The sequence below is a fragment of the Echinops telfairi genome, unplaced genomic scaffold, assembly GCF_000313985.2.
Source record: "Echinops telfairi isolate 266 unplaced genomic scaffold, ASM31398v2 ScPeMD7_2291;HRSCAF=2852, whole genome shotgun sequence".
In the NCBI taxonomy this organism is placed as follows: domain Eukaryota; kingdom Metazoa; phylum Chordata; class Mammalia; order Afrosoricida; family Tenrecidae; genus Echinops; species Echinops telfairi.
Genome location: NW_022106189.1, coordinates 8,349,473 through 8,369,586, shown reverse-complemented (window position 1 = coordinate 8,369,586; position 20,114 = coordinate 8,349,473). Strand labels below are relative to the sequence as shown.

The 20,114-nt window shown below is 37.4% G+C and overlaps 1 protein-coding gene across 1 annotated transcript in view; it reads left to right on the top strand.

Moving 5' to 3' along the window:
• The window catches only part of ITFG1 (integrin alpha FG-GAP repeat containing 1), a 237,140-nt gene extending 218,686 nt beyond the window's left edge, over positions 1-18,454 (top strand). Inside the window, exons 15-18 of the mRNA XM_004704695.4 lie at positions 3,880-4,004; positions 4,941-5,023; positions 12,512-12,629; positions 17,127-18,454. Coding sequence (XP_004704752.1) covers positions 3,880-4,004; positions 4,941-5,023; positions 12,512-12,629; positions 17,127-17,186 — 386 coding nt within the window. The 3' untranslated portion in view covers positions 17,187-18,454. The remainder of the gene's footprint in view (positions 1-3,879; positions 4,005-4,940; positions 5,024-12,511; positions 12,630-17,126) is intronic.
• The last annotated feature ends 1,660 nt before the right edge of the window (positions 18,455-20,114 follow it).

Here is a 20,114-nt window from a genome sequence, read left to right as displayed (position 1 = left end):
TTACAATTATCATTTATTATTTATGGCATCAAGCGTGTACAGTATGAGCCAATCAGTGGCAGTAATGACAGAGCATGCGCTGTTACGCAAAAACCGTGATAGAGTGAAGCCGCGGTAGTCAAAGCGCGAAGTGGCGAGGGTTCACTGTAGTGGGTTATGCACTGAACTACTAACAACAAGGTCAGCTGTTTGAACTGTTTTGGGTACAAAAGAGATCTCATATTCAATTTAAGGATAGTCATTTATTTAGTCTTAAACAGGAAAAGACAAACACATCATCATCTAGATAAGGTAGACCATTAGCACCAGGTCACAATGGCATACAAGGGTTTTCAGAGATTTGGAGAATTTAAAAAGAAATGGGAGGGTAAAGGAAACTCACAAAACCATGATTAGTGACAGATTAATACATTACAGTTACAGGTGGGACTACAGAATGGGACCCTGATTGACACAAATAAATTATGTTAGACAGAAGAGCTTACAAGATTGATCCAGGGCCTTCCAACCAAGACAATCAGGCTTTGATTCATGAATATGCCACCCCAGTATAGTTATCTCCATCAAGGACACATCTAGGTAAGCCCTTAAGCAGACTGCTCCTCCCTAGGCTGGTTAGTGGCTTAGGACCACCTGGTGTTTTGAACTGCTATCTTTGGGGAGAGCAGTCCAATGCCTAAGCATTATGTCATTGCTGCACAGTGATGAATAATGACCCAACCCAGGAGAGCAGTAGCGTGATAGTTGCAATCAGGATGCTTGGCGGGTAACATCCTTGCTTTTCAATACGTGAAAGAGGCCTCATGCAGCAGATGTGCCCAATCACCACCTTAATTTGAGCCCATTAAAACTTACGTAGCACTTCTGACCTACAGAACTGTAATCTTTTACAATTGTAACTTTTTTTTACAGATGGAGTTAACCATTCTACTTTCTAACACTCTGCCGAAAGCAAATCGGTTCATATTCTTAGTTAATGGGCTGGATATAAGGGTTTCAGGCTCTCACTACTTTCCTGTAGCATTCTGCAAATGTAGTGCTCCAAATTTAAACTCAACACAGGACACACCAGTCTCACCAGGAGAAAGGGTGAGGCTGTCTGCTCCCTTAAGGGATTTAAAGTCTCAAAAATCGAAAGAGGACAATTCTGTTTTTTCCTATAGGTTCATAATAAGTCAGATTCGACTCAATAGCATGGACTCTATTGTATTAAACTGAATCTCTGGTAGTGAGTAACCAAATAGACATTTTCAAAGTGCCCCCCAAAATGCTATGCCCTAGAGCAGTGGTCAGCCAACGCAGGTTGAGAGCCATATACAGCTTTTTCAATATGTATATGTGGCTCTGAAGTAAAATTTAAAATGAAAATAAAACTATATTTCATTTAAAGAATATTACTCAAATAATTATGATTTCATTCATTTTTAAAATGTATATTTATGGCTCTTGAATAACTTTTAAATTGTTGTGAGGGACAGGATTGCCTCTTCCTTCTCAAAAGTTTGCCAACCTCTGTTCTAAAACGTAACTCTGAGTAGTCACTAAACTGGAACCATAGCCACCACCACCCCCAAAAAAACAAAAACTTCACTGCCATTAAGTCCATATCTACTCATAGTGACTCTGTACACCAGCAGTTCTATTGCCAAGTTTCTGGGATTGTAACTTTTTTTTTCTTAATAAATCATTTTATTGGGGGCGATTACAGCTCTTATAACAATCCATACATCAATTGTACCAAGCATATTTGTACATATGTTGCCATCATCATTTCCAAACCATTTTCTTTCTACTTGAGCCCTTGGTACAACTCCTATTTTTTTTACCCTTCCTCCCCACCCTCCCAACCTCATGAATTCTTGATAATTAATAAATTATTTTTATTTTCATATTGTTCACCATCCGCTTACATGGCTATATTTTACCAGAACCCCTTTCTGTCTCAACCAGGAGTTGTTTTCTTAAAGTTTTTTTGAGACATAATCCATATATCATACAATTCAATCATTCAATCATAAACCAGGAGAGTTTTTATAATAACATTAAATCAACACAGGACTTAGATTTGTGATTTTATCATAAGCTGTTTAAGGTGATCCTATAATCAGCAGAGTGCCTGAGACATAGCAGATAATACTATCTATGAGTAATTCTTATTAAATGACCAGAGAGTACCCACTCACACTAGAAACAGTCTTTCCAACATAAATACATATGCCTTTGTCATATACAAAAGTAGATTTTTAGCCTCAAGTAGAGACCAGCTATTTTATTTCTCTTTAATTGTTATATATATTGATTACTATTGATTGATTGGGATTGGGATAGATTACTGATTAGAGATATACCAGAAACGTACTGCTAGCAATTAAAATAGCAAAGGTGCCCTGGTGGTGTAGTGGATACCATAGGTAGCTGCTAACTGGAAGGTTTGCAGTGTGTACTCATTGGCTACTCCACAGAAGAGAGCTGAGCCTTACTGTTCCTGTAAAAATGTACAGCCTCACAACTGGACATCCCCTTACAGAAGGGTCGCGGGGAGGAGACGAATCAGTCAGGGCGCAGGGTGGCAATGATGAAACATACAACTTTTCCTCTACTTCCTAAATGCTTCCTCCCTACCCACTATCATGATCCCAATTCTACCTTGCAAATCCAGCTAGACCAGAGGATGTACACTGGTACAGATAGGAACTGGAAACACAGGGAATCCAGGACAGATGAACCCATCAGGACCAGTGGTGGTATGGAGAGGGTGGAGGGAGGTTGTGGTAGAAAGGGGGAACCAATTACAGGGATCTACTTATAACCCCCTCCCTGGGGGACGGACAACAGTGGAAAGTGGGTGATGGGAGACATTGGACAGTGTAAAACATGAAAAAATAATAATTTATTAATTATCAAGGGTGAGAGAGGGATGGAGGGTGGGGAAGGGGCGGGGGGGAATGAGGAGCTGATATCAAGGGCTCAAGTAGGTAAGAAAATGTTTTGAGAATGATGATGGCAACAAATGTGCCTGACACAATGGATGTATGTATGGATTGTGTAAGAGTTATACGAGCCCCCAATAAAATCATTTTTTTAAAAAAACACAGTCATCGAAGTTATAATAACATAATAGACCAGTTAATGTTGTTCAAAAAAAAAAGATGTACAGCCTCAGAAACCCCCAAAGGTAGTTCTACTCTGTCCTGTCACTATTAGTCAATGTGAACTCTAGGTCACTGTGTTTAGTTTTCTTTTTTTCATGGCAAAGAAAGCAAATAATAATGTGTTTATCATCTATCACAATGTATTTTTAAGCAGTGGCTAGAGCACCCCCGTGCTAACCAAAAGGTCAGTGGGTCAGGTATGTTCAAGGTGGTATGGCCATAGTAAAACTCTGAGGACACTCTAAGGTAAGAGTGGTACTGCTAACTGCAAGGCTGGCACTTCAAACCCACAAGCTGCTGTGCAGGAGAAAGTTGAAGGTGTCTGTTCCCCTAAATATTTATAGCCTCTGAAACCCTATGTAGGATGACTACGAATCAGAATTGACTCCATGGTAGTGGGGTACAGCTGCAAAGGAAGAGTAGGAATTAGCAGTGACAGCTAATAGGTATGAAGTGTTGGGAGGGAATAATTTAAAATATTCTAAAAGTTTGGATCTAGGTGATAATGAACAACTCTGAGTATACTCAAGACCACTCAACTCTAGTATTCTTTGGTATGTGAATTATACCTCAATAAAGTTATTTGTAATGAGTCATTAATATTTATGAGTTGGAAATTCATTTCACATCTTTATCTTTAAAGAAGCAATCCTAGTGCTAAATTTTTAACACTTGGTAAAAACAATGCTTCCAGACTTGTTTTTTCTTTCTTTTTTAATAACTACAGCTGGACAACTCAGCCAATCGGCACATTTAGCTCTCCAACTACCATATAATGTACTTGGATTAGGTCGAAGTGCAAATTTTTTGGATCATCTTTTTGTTGGTATCCCCCGTCCATCTGGAGAGAAGGTGAGTAAAAGTGTATTTTCTTTATAATTAATTAGGCTTTTAATGCTCACTTTTTAAAAAGGAATAAACAATTGGTTCATAGTGGCCTAAATAAACTTACCTTATATTGAGCACGTCATGATCTGAAAATACAGTACAGCTCTCCATCACCTCTGCCATAAAGATCACAAATATTCCTCTTCCTTGCTTTAATTTTTCCCACCTAACTCTGGTGCCATTGTCAAGTAAGTGTTGGACTACTAACTGCAAAGTCAGTGGTTCAAACCCACCAGCTGTCCCTAAGGAGAAACATGAGACAGCCTACTTCCATAAAGATTTACAAACTCTCAGGAACCCTCTGTAGGATCTCTGTGAATTGGAACGAACTCAGCGGTAGTGTGCTTGGTTGTGTGTGTTAGCATGCTATAAAGGAGCCCCTGGGTAGCACGCGTGGTTAAACACACAACTACTAGCAGAGGAGTTAACAGTAGGAAATCACCCAGAAGCACTTCAGAAAACAGTGCCGGTGAACTACTTCCAACAAGACGGCCCTGAGAACCCTGTGGGATGCAGTTCTACTTCGTGCATCTGAGGTCAACTCAGTGTCAACTGACAACAATCACATGGTCTAGACTTTACTCATTTTATTTTCACACACAACTTTGACTTAAATGTTACCTCCAAGTACTTGTATCACTTTGAACATGCCTGCTACTTAAGAGTGAGAGCAACAAATAAATATTTAGTGAATAAAGACTATGAATGATCCATGAGATATAAATAACATTTTTATCAGGAAAGAGCAGAGCAATTTTACCAACAGATGATACAGCAGTCTATTTTGGATTCAGTGTGAATTTAATCCATACTAGAATTTACATTTCTCAAAGAGGATTTAAACTTTTCTCTATTTAATTTGAATAATCTTATCTTAAATGTTCTTAATTTCTTTTTTAGTCCATACGAAAACAAGAGTGGACTGCAATCATTCCAAATTCCCAGCTAATTGTCATTCCATACCCTCATAATGTTCCTCGAAGGTAATGTCTTTCCTTGAACTGAATTTGGTAACTATTGTGAACTCTAAATCATTGATGCAGTTATGTCTTTTTAAAATCCTTATTCCTGTGTTTTCCCTCATGACTGTCGTATTTTATTTGCATGCAGCAGCCTTAAAGAAAGAGATAACCACACAAAAGGTTCCTGACATTTTCAGTCTTACTGAACAAATTAAATCTTATTGGAAAAACAGCAGGGTAACTAATTTAGGAGTAATACATACCCTGTTTAAATAAAATGCTTTTAGTCTTTTTAAAAATCCTAAACTTTAAGGTACTAAATTCTTTTTTTTTCTATATTCTTTAATTAATAAGGACTGATGTTTTCATGAAGTCTTTAAAAAGTGATGTATATCATACTGGATGAATATACACATTTAGAGTAAAAAAGATCTAGGTTAGAAACTCAGCTCCTTAAGGTAGGGTGGGCTGGAAAGGGGGAACCGATTACAAGGATCTACATGTGACCCTGCGGAACGGACAACAGAAAAGTGGGTGAAGGGAGACATCGGATAGTGTAAGATATGACAAAATAATAATTTATAAATTATCAAGGGCTCATGAGGGAAGGGGGAGCGGGGAAGGAAGGGGGAAAATGAGCTGATGCCAGGGACTTAGGTGGAGAGCAAATGTTTTGAGAATGTTGAGGGTAATGAATGTACAAATGTGCAAAAAGATGAGAGCTCATGGTGGTGGTGGTGGTGGTGGTTGTGGTGGTGGTAGTTATGTATGGATCATTGCTATCGGTTCTCCCTTCCTCCCCTCCTGTCCCCACCTTCCCCCTGCCCTCCTAGTGTTGCTGCTCCCATTTCTGTTCTCAAGGGGTTTATCTGACCTGTCTTCCATGTGTCCTGAGCTCTTCTTTGTACCAGGGTACATTCTCCAGTCTAGCCAGAACTGAAAGGCAGGACTGGGGTCATGACAGTGGGGGCTGAGGAAGCCACGAAGAATCAGAGGAATGCTGTGTGTTTTATTGGTGTTATACTGCGCCCTGGTTGACTCATCCCTTCCTTGTGACCCTTCTGTGAGGGGATGGTCTATTGTCTATGGCCTATGGATTTCAGGGTCTCTGCTCTGACCCCCCTGGTTCTCAACAATGTGTTTTTGTTGTTGTTTTGGGTCTTCTGGTGCCTGTTACTTGATTCCACATTGCAGTTCTTAATATTTATGGGAGGAGTTTGCTTTACCAATGGAATGGTTTGGACCTCATCATCTGGAGACCAGGTAATCTGCTGGTGCAACCTGGCCTCACCCCAGATACACAGATTTCATTTTCAACAGATGTTCTGCTGGGTCCATATAATGGAACCTGAGGGTGGGGAGCCTGAGACAGCTCAAAATCCTTCCTAGGGACCTTCTAATATGGCAGTTTTCATCAAAATTCAGTGCTAGTCTGTCAAAGCATAGTGTCTTGCCAGCAGTGAAAGGCAGGACTGGGGTCATGATAGTGAGGGGTGAGGAAGCCTCAATGAACCAGAGGAATATTGTGTTTCATCAGTGCTATACTGCACCCTGGTTGACTTCATCCCTTCCTTGTGACCTTTCTGTGAGGGGATTGTCCCATTGTCTACAGATGGGTTTTGGGTCTCTGCTCTGACTGACCTCGTTCTCAACAATATGTGTTTTGTTTGTTTGTTTTGGGTCTTCTTATGCCTGTTACCCAATTTCATCAACACCTCGATCTTACAGGCTGGTGTGCTTCTTCCATGTGGGCTTGTTACTTCTCTGCCAGATAGCCACTTGCCTTTCACTGTGGGCTGGACTGGAGCATGTACACAGGTACAGCTAAGAAATGAGAGCTCAGAACACATGGAATCCAGGGAGCAGTGGGGAATGGGATGGCGGGGAGGGGAAGGGAGGATGAGGGAACCAAGTGCAATGATCGACATGTAACCACACACCACCCCCAGGGGGACAAACAACAAAAAACGGGGGAAGGGAGACAGCAGTCAGTGTAAGGTATGAAAATAATAATAATTTATAATTTATCAAGGGGTCACAAAGGTGGGTGGGGAGGAGGGAGGGAAAAAAGGAGCTGATGCCAAGGGCTCAAAAGAAAATAAATATTTAGAAAATGATGATGGCAACACATGTACAAATATGCTTGATACAATTGATATATGGATTGTTATAAGAGCTGTAAGAGCCCCCAATATAATGATCTTTTAATAAACAAACAAAAAAAAACCTTAAACTAGAACTAAATCCTGAGTAAAATAATATTTGAATTATGTAATTCCATAGGATGCAATACCATACACATATATACATACTACCATGAATGAGGAACAATCTCTTCAGATTGGTAATCAAAGAAGGGAAAAAACAGATCAATATTGCTTTCTAATAAGTAAAGTTTTTGTTAGATAAATATGTTCACCTAGAAGTCAGAAAATATTGCTACAAAATCATACATGCTACAAAATCAAATCTTTGATTAAATCAAAATATCACAATGCGAAGCTACTGTTTCGTGACATATCTTCCCTGTAAGTGATACTTCGAAAGGTGCTGCTGCTTTCCCTCCTCCCCAACCATTCCTGGGATAATTCTGTGCTCTTTGACTCTGTGAAAACAGCTGTTTGGGCTTCCATCGGGATTCAACAAGCTCCTTTTAAATGCTGCTTGCATTTGAGGAGGAAAGGGTAGTCTGAAGCAGCAATATCAGGGTGGTACAGTGGATGGGGTAAAGTCTCCCAACAAAACTCTCGAAGAATGAACAGACATGTCATGACAGGAAGAAATTCCTTCTTGTTTTCTATCAATGCAGTTCTCAGTTTTCTTAAAACTTCATAATAAGCTTCCAGGCTCTTCCTGTGTCTTTGAAAAAACTCTACTAAAATTACCCATATGGGAATCAAAAACAAAAACATCATCACCTTGTGTATGACTTTAACCGTTTTGTGTAGATCTTGCTCTCAGCCCCAACTCTCATCCCTACTTATGATTTGTTCCACAGAATCATCTTATTTGGCTTAATCTTGCTTAAAAGACTTAAACAGAGCTCAGCTCTTTGAGCTACCCTATCTTCCTGAAACATTTTCAGCTCTCATCAAGGGAAAAGCTTATTAAGATCAGGATATTCACTTAAAATTGAAAATATCAAACCACATGAAAGTTCAGCTTTAGTGGCTTTAATAATTCTGTGGTCTTCCAATAATCTCTGGACTTTATCCACAGTTTCTTTATTCATCAAGGTTAACCATTATCCCTTAACTCATCCTTATTGTAATCTTGACTTTACTTAACATATTTGATCCATCTATAAACTTATTTTATGTTTGGAATGTTCCCATACTCTTGTTGCAAACCTCAATGATTTGGAAAGATGTCCACTTGAATTTTGTTAAAAATTTGATGTTACTGAGAAAACTTGTCTGCAGGCATCCATTGATTACAGTGACATGTTTTGTTTGAAATAAACTTGTGCATGTATGAACTGGGAACTCTAGTTGTATTTTTTTCTTCTTTTACTTACCTGCTACATGTTTTCTGAAAGAATACACAAAAAACAGGTAGGTAGGTTGACTACTTCTGAGTAGGAAACTAAGGTTTGGCCCCTGGCTCTACTTGATTTCTTTTTAAATGTATTTAAGCCTTTATAAGACACTGAGAGTAGTCAATAGCTGTCATTAACTCTATTTGTTTCTTTAAGGTTTTCTTAGTCATAAGAATTTCTGATAAATGCTGTTGTACCTTTATTCCATAATATCAACATTTTTTCATTTTTCCCTTGTTCTTTCTATAAAAAATTCTATCCAGATTTATGTAGATAATCAAAAATTAAATTGATTTTAGTTTTACTATAATTTTTATATTTACTTATGACTAACTTGTAGATCAATAAGTTTGTGTTTTTTTAATCAATAAGTTTTAATTATCCTCCCAAAATAAGTCAGTAACTACTTGTTATTCATCAGAATGCTAGGATATTAACATTGTTAAACTTTTTTTAAAATCATTTTATTGGGGGCTCGTACAGTTCTTATCACAATCCATACATACATATATCATCGTTAAACTTTTAAAGTGAAAATATGTCCATTATTTTTCAGAGAGAACAAGAAAGTATGTATATAGCCGTGTGCAGTTTTAGGCTCTGGAGAGTTTTCAAGTACTCTATTATAAGGACGGTGTCTAAAAGGAAGAGCTCATTTGATTTCTTCTGATGACTTTTCATTTGTATGGTGCATTAACACTGTGGGCCTTACAGTGATGCTTTAGTAGCCGCAGCTTAAAGGTCATTGTAATAATGGAAATCCTCCCACATGACACAGAGGTATAATAGAGTGTTTCATAGGCCAGCTACCTATGCCCAGTTGGCCATATTTTTGATTTAGATGGTCACGGTGTATTTTTTTTGAAGGGGTGGGGCCTGTTTTTTTTTTCATTATTTTTTAATTTGAAAAAAAAAACATTTTATTGGGGGCTCATACAACTCGTATCACAATCGATACATACTTACATACACTGTATCAAGCACATTTGTACATTTGTATCCCTCCACCCTCCCCATATCACCACTCTCACCACTGGTCCTGAGGGGTTCATCTGTCCTGGATTCCCTGTGTTTCCCATTCTTATGGTCTAGCCAGATTTGTAAGGTAGATTTGGGATCATGATAGTGACGGGGAAATAAGCATTTAAGAACTAGAGGAAAGTTGAGTTTCATTGGTGCTACACTGCACCCTGACTGGCTTGTCTCCTCCCCGTAACCTTCTGTAAGGGCTTTGGATCCCCACTCTGCACTCCGCCTCATTCACAATGATAAAATATTTTGTTCTTCGATGCCTGATACCTCATCCTATCAACACCTCGTGATCACACAGGCTGGTGTGCTTCTTCCATGTGGGCTTTATTGCTTCTCACCTCGATGGCCACTTATTTATCTTCAAGCCTTCAAGACCCCATATGCTATATCATTTGATAGCTGGGCAGCGTCAGCTTTCTTCACCACATTTGCTTATGCATTCGCTTTGTCTTCATCCATTGTGTCAGGAAGGTGAGCATCATGGAATGTCAGTTTAATATAACAAAGTGTTCTTGCATTGAGAGAGTACTTGAGTGGAGGCTCAATGTCCATCTGCCACCTTAATATTAAACCTATAAATATATACACATAGATCTATTTCTCCATCATCATATATAAATATATTTACATATGTACATGCCTGTATTTAGGCCTCTATAAATGCCCTTTGGCTCCTAGTTCTTTCCTCTGTTTCCTTTTACTTTCCTCTTGTCCCACTATCATGCTAAGACTTCATTTGGGTTTCAGTAATTCCTCTCGGTTACATTGCCCTTGATCAAGTTCCTTCAGGTCTCTTACACCCTCCTTGCCACTGATTTTGGATCTCTTGTTGTTCCCTTGTCTCTGGGTTTGTTAACACTACTTCCTTTCCCCTACCTCCCCCTCTCCTATGTCCCCCCCGGAACCATTGGTCCTGTTGTTTTCTCCTCCTGTGTATCTTATCTAGACAGACCTGCAGAGATAATAATATGCCCAAAAACAAGACAGAGCAAAACAAAGCAACCAAAGAAAACAAAACAACAACATCAAACCAATGACACACAAAAAAGGAAAGCCTGCAAACAGTTCAAGGTCTGTTTGTTGACCTTTAGGAGTGTTTTCCTGTCAAGTCTGATGGGGTGCCACACTCTAGCCCCAAAATCTATATGGTATTCCCTCGGCATTTCCTTGCTCTGCTCCCCTTGCTGTTCTGTTGCACACCCTAAGTGTTTTCCCTCGTTGTGGTGGGGTCAGATTGGGCGCAACTCCCACACTGTGTCTGCAGTTTTGTCCCCTGTAGGGTTATGGGTAAGTAAGAGATAATCATGCCTTGTAGTGGGCCGGCAATACGGTCCTCTCTGTGCATTGGCTGCTCTGAACAGGGATATCGTCCTCAAGGCTTGGTGGACCAAGATGTGCTCCACTCTCTCTTCCTCCCCCTTCATTTGTTCCCATTTGCTCTGATCAGATATGTCCTCCCTGAGCTGTAGCTTCAGTGCTGTCCTCTGAAGTAAATTTTTTTGGGGGAAGAATATCATGTTTTTTTATCGAAAATTCTATTCCTGAGTAAATTAAAAAATTCTGAAACTGAGTAAAATCTGTGATCTGCAGGCTCAGCATCAATATTCTTAGTACTATCTACATTTAATTGCTCTTTATATATATAATGATTGGATAGATGAGTGTTACCATCCAGCGGTATGAACCTGCAGTAAGTGACAACCTAAAGAAAAAGAATGGATGGCCCATGGACTGATGATCCAAAGGCAAATTTTATTTCCAAAGTACAGCTTTATATTATAATGGGTCAAGGGTACATAGCAAGCATAGTGTAACAATAACATCATGATAAACTTGCTCTAAGCACAAACAGTTCCTAGGGACTAATCTTATCTTAACAAATGCAGCTGTGTTCTCAGTTTACTCATTGCATCTCAGAATTGGGGAAAACATAGTAAGGATTCAGTGTCTCCAAGCACCCCAGATGAGTAAATTAATTAATAAGCTTTTTGCTTTGGGGCTTAGTAGAACTTTGTCACTTTTCAATTAAAATTCATATCTTACCCTATCTAATGTATCCGTTCACTGGCAGTTCTGTTCACTCCCCATCATTGCTATCAGCTCTCCCACACCATTACTCCTCTTACTTTTTCTGGGGGGTTACTTACATTGGCTTTCATGCATTGAACAATCTTAATTTTGCCAATGACCATATGCAAGTCTAACAAGGTTAATGAGGTAGAACTGAAACCATAATAGTAGAGGGAGGAAATGTTAAAGAATTAATCGATAGTTATGTGTTTCATCAGTGCTATACTGGACCCTGGATATATCATCCCTTCTTTTTTGGCCCTCTGTGAGGGACTGTTTAATTATCTTACATGTGGGTTTTGGATCTATATAATAACAATAATAAGGGTTCCAGCATGGGGGTGTGGCTAGGGGCAGGAGAGGGAAGGGATAAAGGAGAGTGGATATCATGGAGCTCAAGAAGAAGGAGAATATTTTGAAACATTGTGGTAACAAGTGTACAGTACTGCTTGATGTGACTGAACTATGGAATATTACTATATCTGTAAGAGCAGAACTCCCAATAAAATAATTTTTTAATAAAAAAAAGAAGAATTAGGACCACCTTATTCACTGTAGTGATCTAAAAGTCACTTAAGATAATTCACAAAAAAGCCAGGGGGGAAACTTCTTTCTTGTTGAGACAACAAAAGCAGGTGGAAAACTGCCAAAATGGCTCTCAAGTATGTGGCCCTTTTACAACATTTATGTGACTCATTAAAAAAAAAATTAGAGCTCAAGTAGGAAGAAAATGTTTTGAAAATGATGGCAACATATGTATAAATATGTTTGAATTGTTATAAGAGCTGTAAGAGCCCCCTATAAAATAAGTTTTAATTGAAAAAAAATTATTGAATTTATAATTTCAATTCTTCTGTTTTCATCTACAGCTGGAGTGCCAAACTGTATCTTACACCAAGTAACATTGTGCTGCTCACTGCTATAGCTCTCATCGGTGTCTGTGTCTTCATCTTGGCAATCATTGGCATTTTACATTGGCAAGAAAAGGTTTGTTCAATTAAATGCAACATTAACTTTGGTTAATTTGTTGTACTATTACTTTTGAAAAACACTATGTTTATTTTAAATTTCTTCACATGACTAGGATTTCCTAATTTTTCATGCTATATTGAGAATATAATTTTATTTATAGTCATGTCTTTCATCCCCCTGAAATTATTATCATCTCTTAGAAGTATATCTTTATATATCTTAATATAATTCTTTATATATAAATCTTAAATTTTATGTGAGATATGTGTCTGTGTGTATGTATGTAAATACATATGTCATAGCAATACAGATATATCATAGGAGCATACTTATTTTAAAAGTTTGATGCTGTAAGGCATCATCAGAACAAAAAATCTTACCATAGTGAATGATGGGGGGAGTGCAGAGTGGAGATCCAAAGCACATTAGGAGGCCACTGGAGATCCCCTTGCAGAAGGGTCTCGGGGAGGAGATGAGCCAGTCAGGGTGCGATGTAACAATGATGAGAAATACAACCTTCCTCTAGTTCCTAAAGATTTCCTCCCCGCTCCCACTACCATGACTCGAATTCTGTCTTGCAAGACTGGCTATGCCAGAGAATGTACACTGGTACAGATGGGAACTGAAGGTGCAGGGAATCCAGGACGGATGAGCCCTACAGGACCAGTGGTGTGAGTGGCAAAACAGGGAGGGTAAAGGGAGAATGGGTAGGAAAGAGGGAACCGATTACATGGAACTGTGTGTGACCTCCTCCCTGGGGGACAGACAACCGAAAAGTGGATGAAGGGAGACGTCGGACAGGGCAAGATATGACAAAATACCCATTTATAAACTATCAAGGGTTCATGCGGGAGGGGGGAGCGGGGAGGGAGGGGAAAAATGAGGACCCAGTGTCGGGGGTTTAAGTGGAGAGAAAATGTTTTGAGAAACGATGTACAAATGCGCTTTACACAATTGATGTGTGTATGGATTGGGATAACAGTTGTATGAGCCCCTAATAAAATGTTAAAAAAGAGGAAAAAAAAAAAAAAGTTTGATGCTGTACAGAGTAACTAAATAATTTCACAAACACTCAGCTCCTAACAAAGATTGGTATTTCAGTACACACAGTGGTGCCTCAAAAGAAAAACTTGACAACCTAATTTTGAAAAATTAACCATTTAAAACACTGTGGTGGATAGTTCTACTCTGATACATATGGGGTCACCAGAAGTAGGAACTGACTCAATGGCAACGGGTTTGTGGATTTTCAGTATGCAGGAAAACCTAAAAAGCAGTGTCAATGGCCTGAAAAATAATATCGACATTTAAAACAAGCCTGTATTAGCTACAGAAATAGTGGTGGATGTTCTTTTTCCAGAAAAAAGATAGGTAGCTCGTTTTATAAATAAGGACAATAGTTAAATGGTTTTCTCAAAGCTTAATTAAGGAGTAACAACTGAAATAATAAACATCTCCAATACTCTTTCCATGAAACTAGCCTAATTTCCAATCATTAGTATAAATTATAGTGGAAAACAAAGCTCCCCCAAAAGTGTAGAAGCTCATTTTTAGAAGTTTTTTTATACAAGGTTCATGTGAAGAAAAAAATTAGACCACATGAATTGATTAGCAATTTAGATATAAACTGAAAAGGCTAGTTTTTATTTGCATATGAATATATTAGGTCCAAACTAGTTGATTCAAACACTGCCTCTGTAAAAACATTCTTTGGGTCACAGACAAAGATGCTTTCTTTGTGTGGTGCTTATTTTCCTAGGACTGTCATCCTGTCATTATCATTTTTAGTTAACTAAAATTGGTCTACTTTATCTTAACTGTCTTTTTCACCTATAAAAATGAGAACATAGTAATTGTATTGCTTTCCCCCTCTTAAAAAGAATCATTTAAATATTAAAAGTAAAAATGAGGAGGTGATACCAAGGGCTTAAGCAGAAAGCAAATATTTTGAGAATGATGATGGCAACAAATGTACAAATGTGTTTGACACAATGGATGGATGTATGGGTTGTGATAAGCATTGTACGAGCCCCCAATAAAATGATTTTTTAAAAATAAATATCAAAAGTGATAATAAAATATAAGTTACCATGTGAAACATAAATCAAGAGTTATTCCTTTTTTTCTTTTCTTTTTTTTTACTTTAACAAACAAATGTATTTTCTCATAATGTAGGAGGCTAGAAGTTCAAGTTCAGAGGGCCAGCTGTGAGAGAAGGCTTTCTTTCTCTCGTCTCTTCAGCTTCGGCTCCTTGTTCCTTGTCGATGTTCATGTGTTTGGTCTATTTGACTTCCTCCTGTCCACTTCTGGTTTGCATTTAATCCCCTCTGTATCTCAGAAAGAAGAGGCTTTCTGTTTCCATACAGAGTTATAGTCTCAGAAACCCACAAGGGAACTTCTACCCTGTCCTAAAGGACCCTATAAGTCAGGATCAACTCGATGGCAGTTGAGTTTGGGTTCTTTTTTTTTTTTTTTTTTTTTGCAGTTATGCCTTTTTATATACAACATTACACAGAAATTTCCAAGTAAATAAGTTCAGAGTTAAATATTATAAGTTAAATAAGAAACATTTTTTAAAGTTTTTAAGAACTACAGTATGGCCCCTACCTTGAAATTGATGAGGATCTGGATCTGTGGACACCGATGTGGAGAGGAGGGATGGAGAGAGAGTCATTGTTTGGAAGGGGAATCCCCTTGCATAAAATCAACTGGGAGCTGCTTTTCAGGACTTTTTTATCTTCTTTGCTTTTATCACTAGGACCTGGCTGGCTTTCTCTTAAAAAAAAAACAAATCTGCCTAATGTGGTCTGCTGTTGGCATTTCCTTAACTGTTTTCTAAAAGGGTTTACTAAATTATCATCAACAATATCCATAACACGGTTAACCAGTTCCTTATCATGATGATTCCTTTCAAAAAACTCTTTCTTAGGACCCATGTTTTTTAACTAAAAACAGTACAAAAAGCCACAAAACCTAAGAAAATTATAGCAAAACGCTTGAAACGCAGCCACAAAATGCAATGCGTACTGACAATGCCAACAAATGCCGAGTGACGGAAACACGAACTGCTTGCGTTTACAAGAATCACGTGCGTCGGGTCAATTCCAATGTTTTGTTCAGCTCCCGTGCAAAATGTTCTCAACATTTCGCGTCGAAATCCAATTATGTCGAGTACTGGTGCGGTCAGGTACCAGGGTTCTACTGTACTTCCAATGGCCTTTATTCCTCAGAAAAGTTTTTTGGTTCTGTATTTTGGTCATGGTTTGACCAAAATGTCATGCTTGGTCATGTTTGAAATACTCTGTCTTTTGTTCTTTGAGTGTGAATTTAGGTTTTCTATTGTCTCTGAAACATTGTGATAGTGTATTTGCATTTAATTGAATATTATATTTTGTTGTGTTTGGGCCAGTTAGGAGTTTTATCTTATTGTTGTTGGTTGGTTTTGGTTTTGATGCGGTTCTTTGTTTGCTTTGTCGTCGTTGTTGTTCTTTCTTTTCTGCAGGGAAGGTGATATTATTATTGGTGGCTGGTGTGCTTCCTTCCTCGTGAACACTCACCACCTGTCTCCTAGTGAATGTGGTAGAGATGAACTGTGTGAGCACAGCTCTGTGTACTGTTCATGTAGAGCAGAGAGCTCTTATTGGTTATATCTGTAATTCATCAGGTGGTGCAGGGACTGTATGTGGCCCAGGTGGCCCTGTAAGAAATGAGGCAGCAGTTTTGTAGCTTGGGCATGGTTTTTCTCTGGTCACCAGCCACTGGTGTGAGTGTTGATGTTGCCTTTAACTAGCATAGCCAACTATTAGGTTACTATTCCAATCAGAATGCTGATTGAAAAATTCAAAAGGGCCACACTATGTCAGACCAATTGCCAATGAACTACTCCATTTTTCTCTTTGTTCATTGCCCTTATTCAATGTCTTGGATATGGTTTTGATCTACTTCTTTATCCTTTGCTTTGAGACTCAGGGTTCTCACTGTCATCCGCATGTGTTCATTTGGTTCCTCATGCCCGTGTTGTGTAGAGTATATAAGTAGCTTGTCTGGTAGTAGTCTTCCATCTTGCCAAAAGTTCAGGATGTTATTTTTAATTGCTTAAAATAACATTCAGAGTAAATTCATACAAGTAGAAGGTCAGTAAAGATTTGCCAAATAATTTTTTTTAAATAACCCAAAATAGTTCATTTGGATTAATTTTTTTTAAGTTTCTGTATTAAAGCAATACTTTATTTTGTCCTTCTAGACCTTAATGTTTACTTGACTTTCAGATAAATAAATGACAATAAGGTGCATACTTGTGATAATGTCTTCCATTTTAAATTCAATTTGTAGAACATTGCTTATAACTAGTATAACAGAAAAAAAAAACCAAAATGAAATGACTATAGTTACAGAATAACCACTATCCCCTACTTATTGCTGAGGGATTTTCTTTTTTTTTAATTTACTCTCTTTATATTTCAGAAATTAGTCTATTCTTAACATTCAATAATTTATCATTTTTTCTTTCAGAAAGCAGATGACAGAGAAAAACGACAAGAAGCCCATCGATTTCATTTTGATGCTATGTGACTTCCCTATAATATTACATAATGGAACTGCTATTTATATGATTAACTGAAAATCTAAATTCTGGCTTATAGAAAAGATTAGGGATTGTTTTGAATGTTATTTATAAATTATATATCCTTGGATTATTATTATTGGAAAGTATTCAAATAAATATGATCTGAATGTGCCACAGGGTCTTTTTTTTAAGCACTGTATATAAAATTTGAGTCCTTTATTCAGTGGTGTTGTAAATTTTCCTTTGTAGAATGTGTTGCATGTACTCAGGTGTTTATGTATTTCTAATCCTATTAGAATAAGGATGATGGGAAAAGTTATGTGGAAATAAAAATATTAAAATGAGTGAGATTTTGTGTTCTACTTGAATTGTTCTTGCTTCTCACTCCGATAATTACACTTTTGAATGTGACGCAGATACAGTTATTAAGCATTCGTTGTCATCGGGAGTCGTTTGCTGATGACATCCAGTGTAGTTGCTGAGTTAGTTCTCTGGCTTTGGAATCGCAGTCAGTCTTGCCTTAATCTATTTCTAATACTTACTACATGTTTTAACTTGGCAAATTGTTTGACCTCTATAAGCCTCAATTTCTCCTTTATATAATGGGACTAATAATGCCTATTCAATTGAGTGACTTCTAAAATTTAAAAGATTGGGTATACGTAAAGTACTGAGTTTGCTGTGCATAGCATTAAGTGGTAGTACTCCTTACTAATATTTTTACATGACTTTTTACAGGCTTCTACAAATAATCATAAAAATACATAGTCTCGATTGAATTTTATTTTTAAGCATGAGTAAATCCTATTCTTTGGAAACAAATTCTTGGTAGTTAACTTCTTATATAAGGAATTAGTACGTCTTCGTGTTAATTAAATATAGTGTCCTGAAGAATTACTGTGATCTGAAAATTTTCATTTGAGCACATATTTATTATGTGGTAAGGAAGAATATTTGATTTTTGAAACTACTATAAGTATCATCTCAGAATTCCAGTCTTCAATCACATTTATATCCTTATAGGTGAAGGAATCTATAATTCACATTTAGATGTAAATAATATTTAGAAAGTTACAGAATATAAGATTAGTGGAATTTATCAATACTAATAGTCAAATAGAAATAGAATGGCTATGAAACAAAACATTCTATGAAAATGATTTTTTGTCTTCATGTTTTCTATACAATTCACTCAGATTGGCATGTATATAAATTGTTAACTTTGCATGTTAGTTAGTGTGCCTTCATAATAAATGCTCTTTATTGAAACAAAGTACTTTGTTGAGTTCTTAAGTAATTATTTTGGAGCATGAAGCTGCCCTAGAGGTTATAAAATCTAAAATCACTAGCATGGTAAGATAGCACATTCGTTGCCTCTTACTGATTCAGGGGAAACATGGGGCTCTCCTGACTACCCTGTTTCCCCAAAAGTAAGACATCCCCAAAAATAAGACCTACTTACAGTTTTGCTTCTCGCTGAAATATAAGGCATCCCCAAAAAATATGACCTACCCGAAAATAAGGGTTTGGATTGTTATGATGATGTCCCAGAAAATGATGACATGATTGTCATTGAATAAATGAGTAAATGCACCATAGATTGTTGTACATGGAAATAATGGTGGTAACAAGAAATTCTTGATACTGTAGGATTCACAGTTTGTCTGATTATGCTGGTTTGTGATGACAACTACTACTGTACCGTATACAGTAATAAATTTCCCTTTTTTTTTTTTTGTTCAACAATAAATGTGTACCATATTCTTCTTCATGGAAAAATAAGATATCCTCTGAAAATAAGACCTAGCGCATCTTTGGAAGCAAAAATTAATATAAGACACTGCCTTATTTTGGGGGAAATAGGGTACAATATTCAATTAAATTTACTAAATAGTTATTGACCTCCAAACAGCACTATTTCACACAATCTCTAAAAACCCTCAATACAGATAGTAATACTACTTGTCGGGGTCCACAAGTAGTAGTGTTGTAGGCAATTAAAATGTTAACTAGCATTTAAAATATCATCAGTAGCCGAAAGTCTGGGAATATATTGGCATGAGCCTGTCTAAGATCTTGACTCTTCCACCTTAAATATCAAGTAAAGTATAACTAGAAATCTGTAATCTCAACTCTGTTAGAGCACTGAGAAGTAGGCGGGGAATTAAAAAAACTTACTGGATTGCACACAAAAGTTTATTCTTTACTGTTCTTGCACCTTCCTTATCCTGACATCTCAGCTGTGTGGCTGGACCAGAAGCGTAATGCTGCTCTCACCTTCACAAAGTGAACCCTCATGTATGGCTCCAGATTAAATAGGGAAGCTTTTTCTGGCAGACCGTATATTTATTCTTTTCTATCTGAGACCTGCCTGAAGGACTGATACTTGTTCTGGTATGCATTGGGGGCTTTACAGAGTTGAAGAAGGAATGGTGAACAAAAACTTAGGACTTGCAGATATTACCAACTTTAAAAACACTGTGTGTAAGAGAATTAAAGCTGACATTGTAATAGTGTAACGTTCAGCAAAAACTTAACAGACATAAATGATGACTTACTCAGAAAACACCAGGGAAGAGAAACTATGTCTTAGAAGCATAGATAACAGATAGATTTGAGAACTTTAAAACAACAGTATTAAACATAACTAAAGAAAGATATATACAAAGAGCTAAAGTCAGAAAACAATTCATGAAAAATAAAAGTACTAACAGAGACAGACACTATTAAAATGATACCAAACACATCTGGAATTTAGTCAAACATGACTGTCTTGAACACTATATCATTTTAAGATCTATATGAAATCAAATTGTCAACAAACTGGGAAGGTGGAAACTTTAAAGGATAGTGAGTTTATATTAATGGCGGAGGAACAACTCAGAAAGGAATAGTGAGAGCCCACTCACTATGATTAGTGTCACTGAACTGTA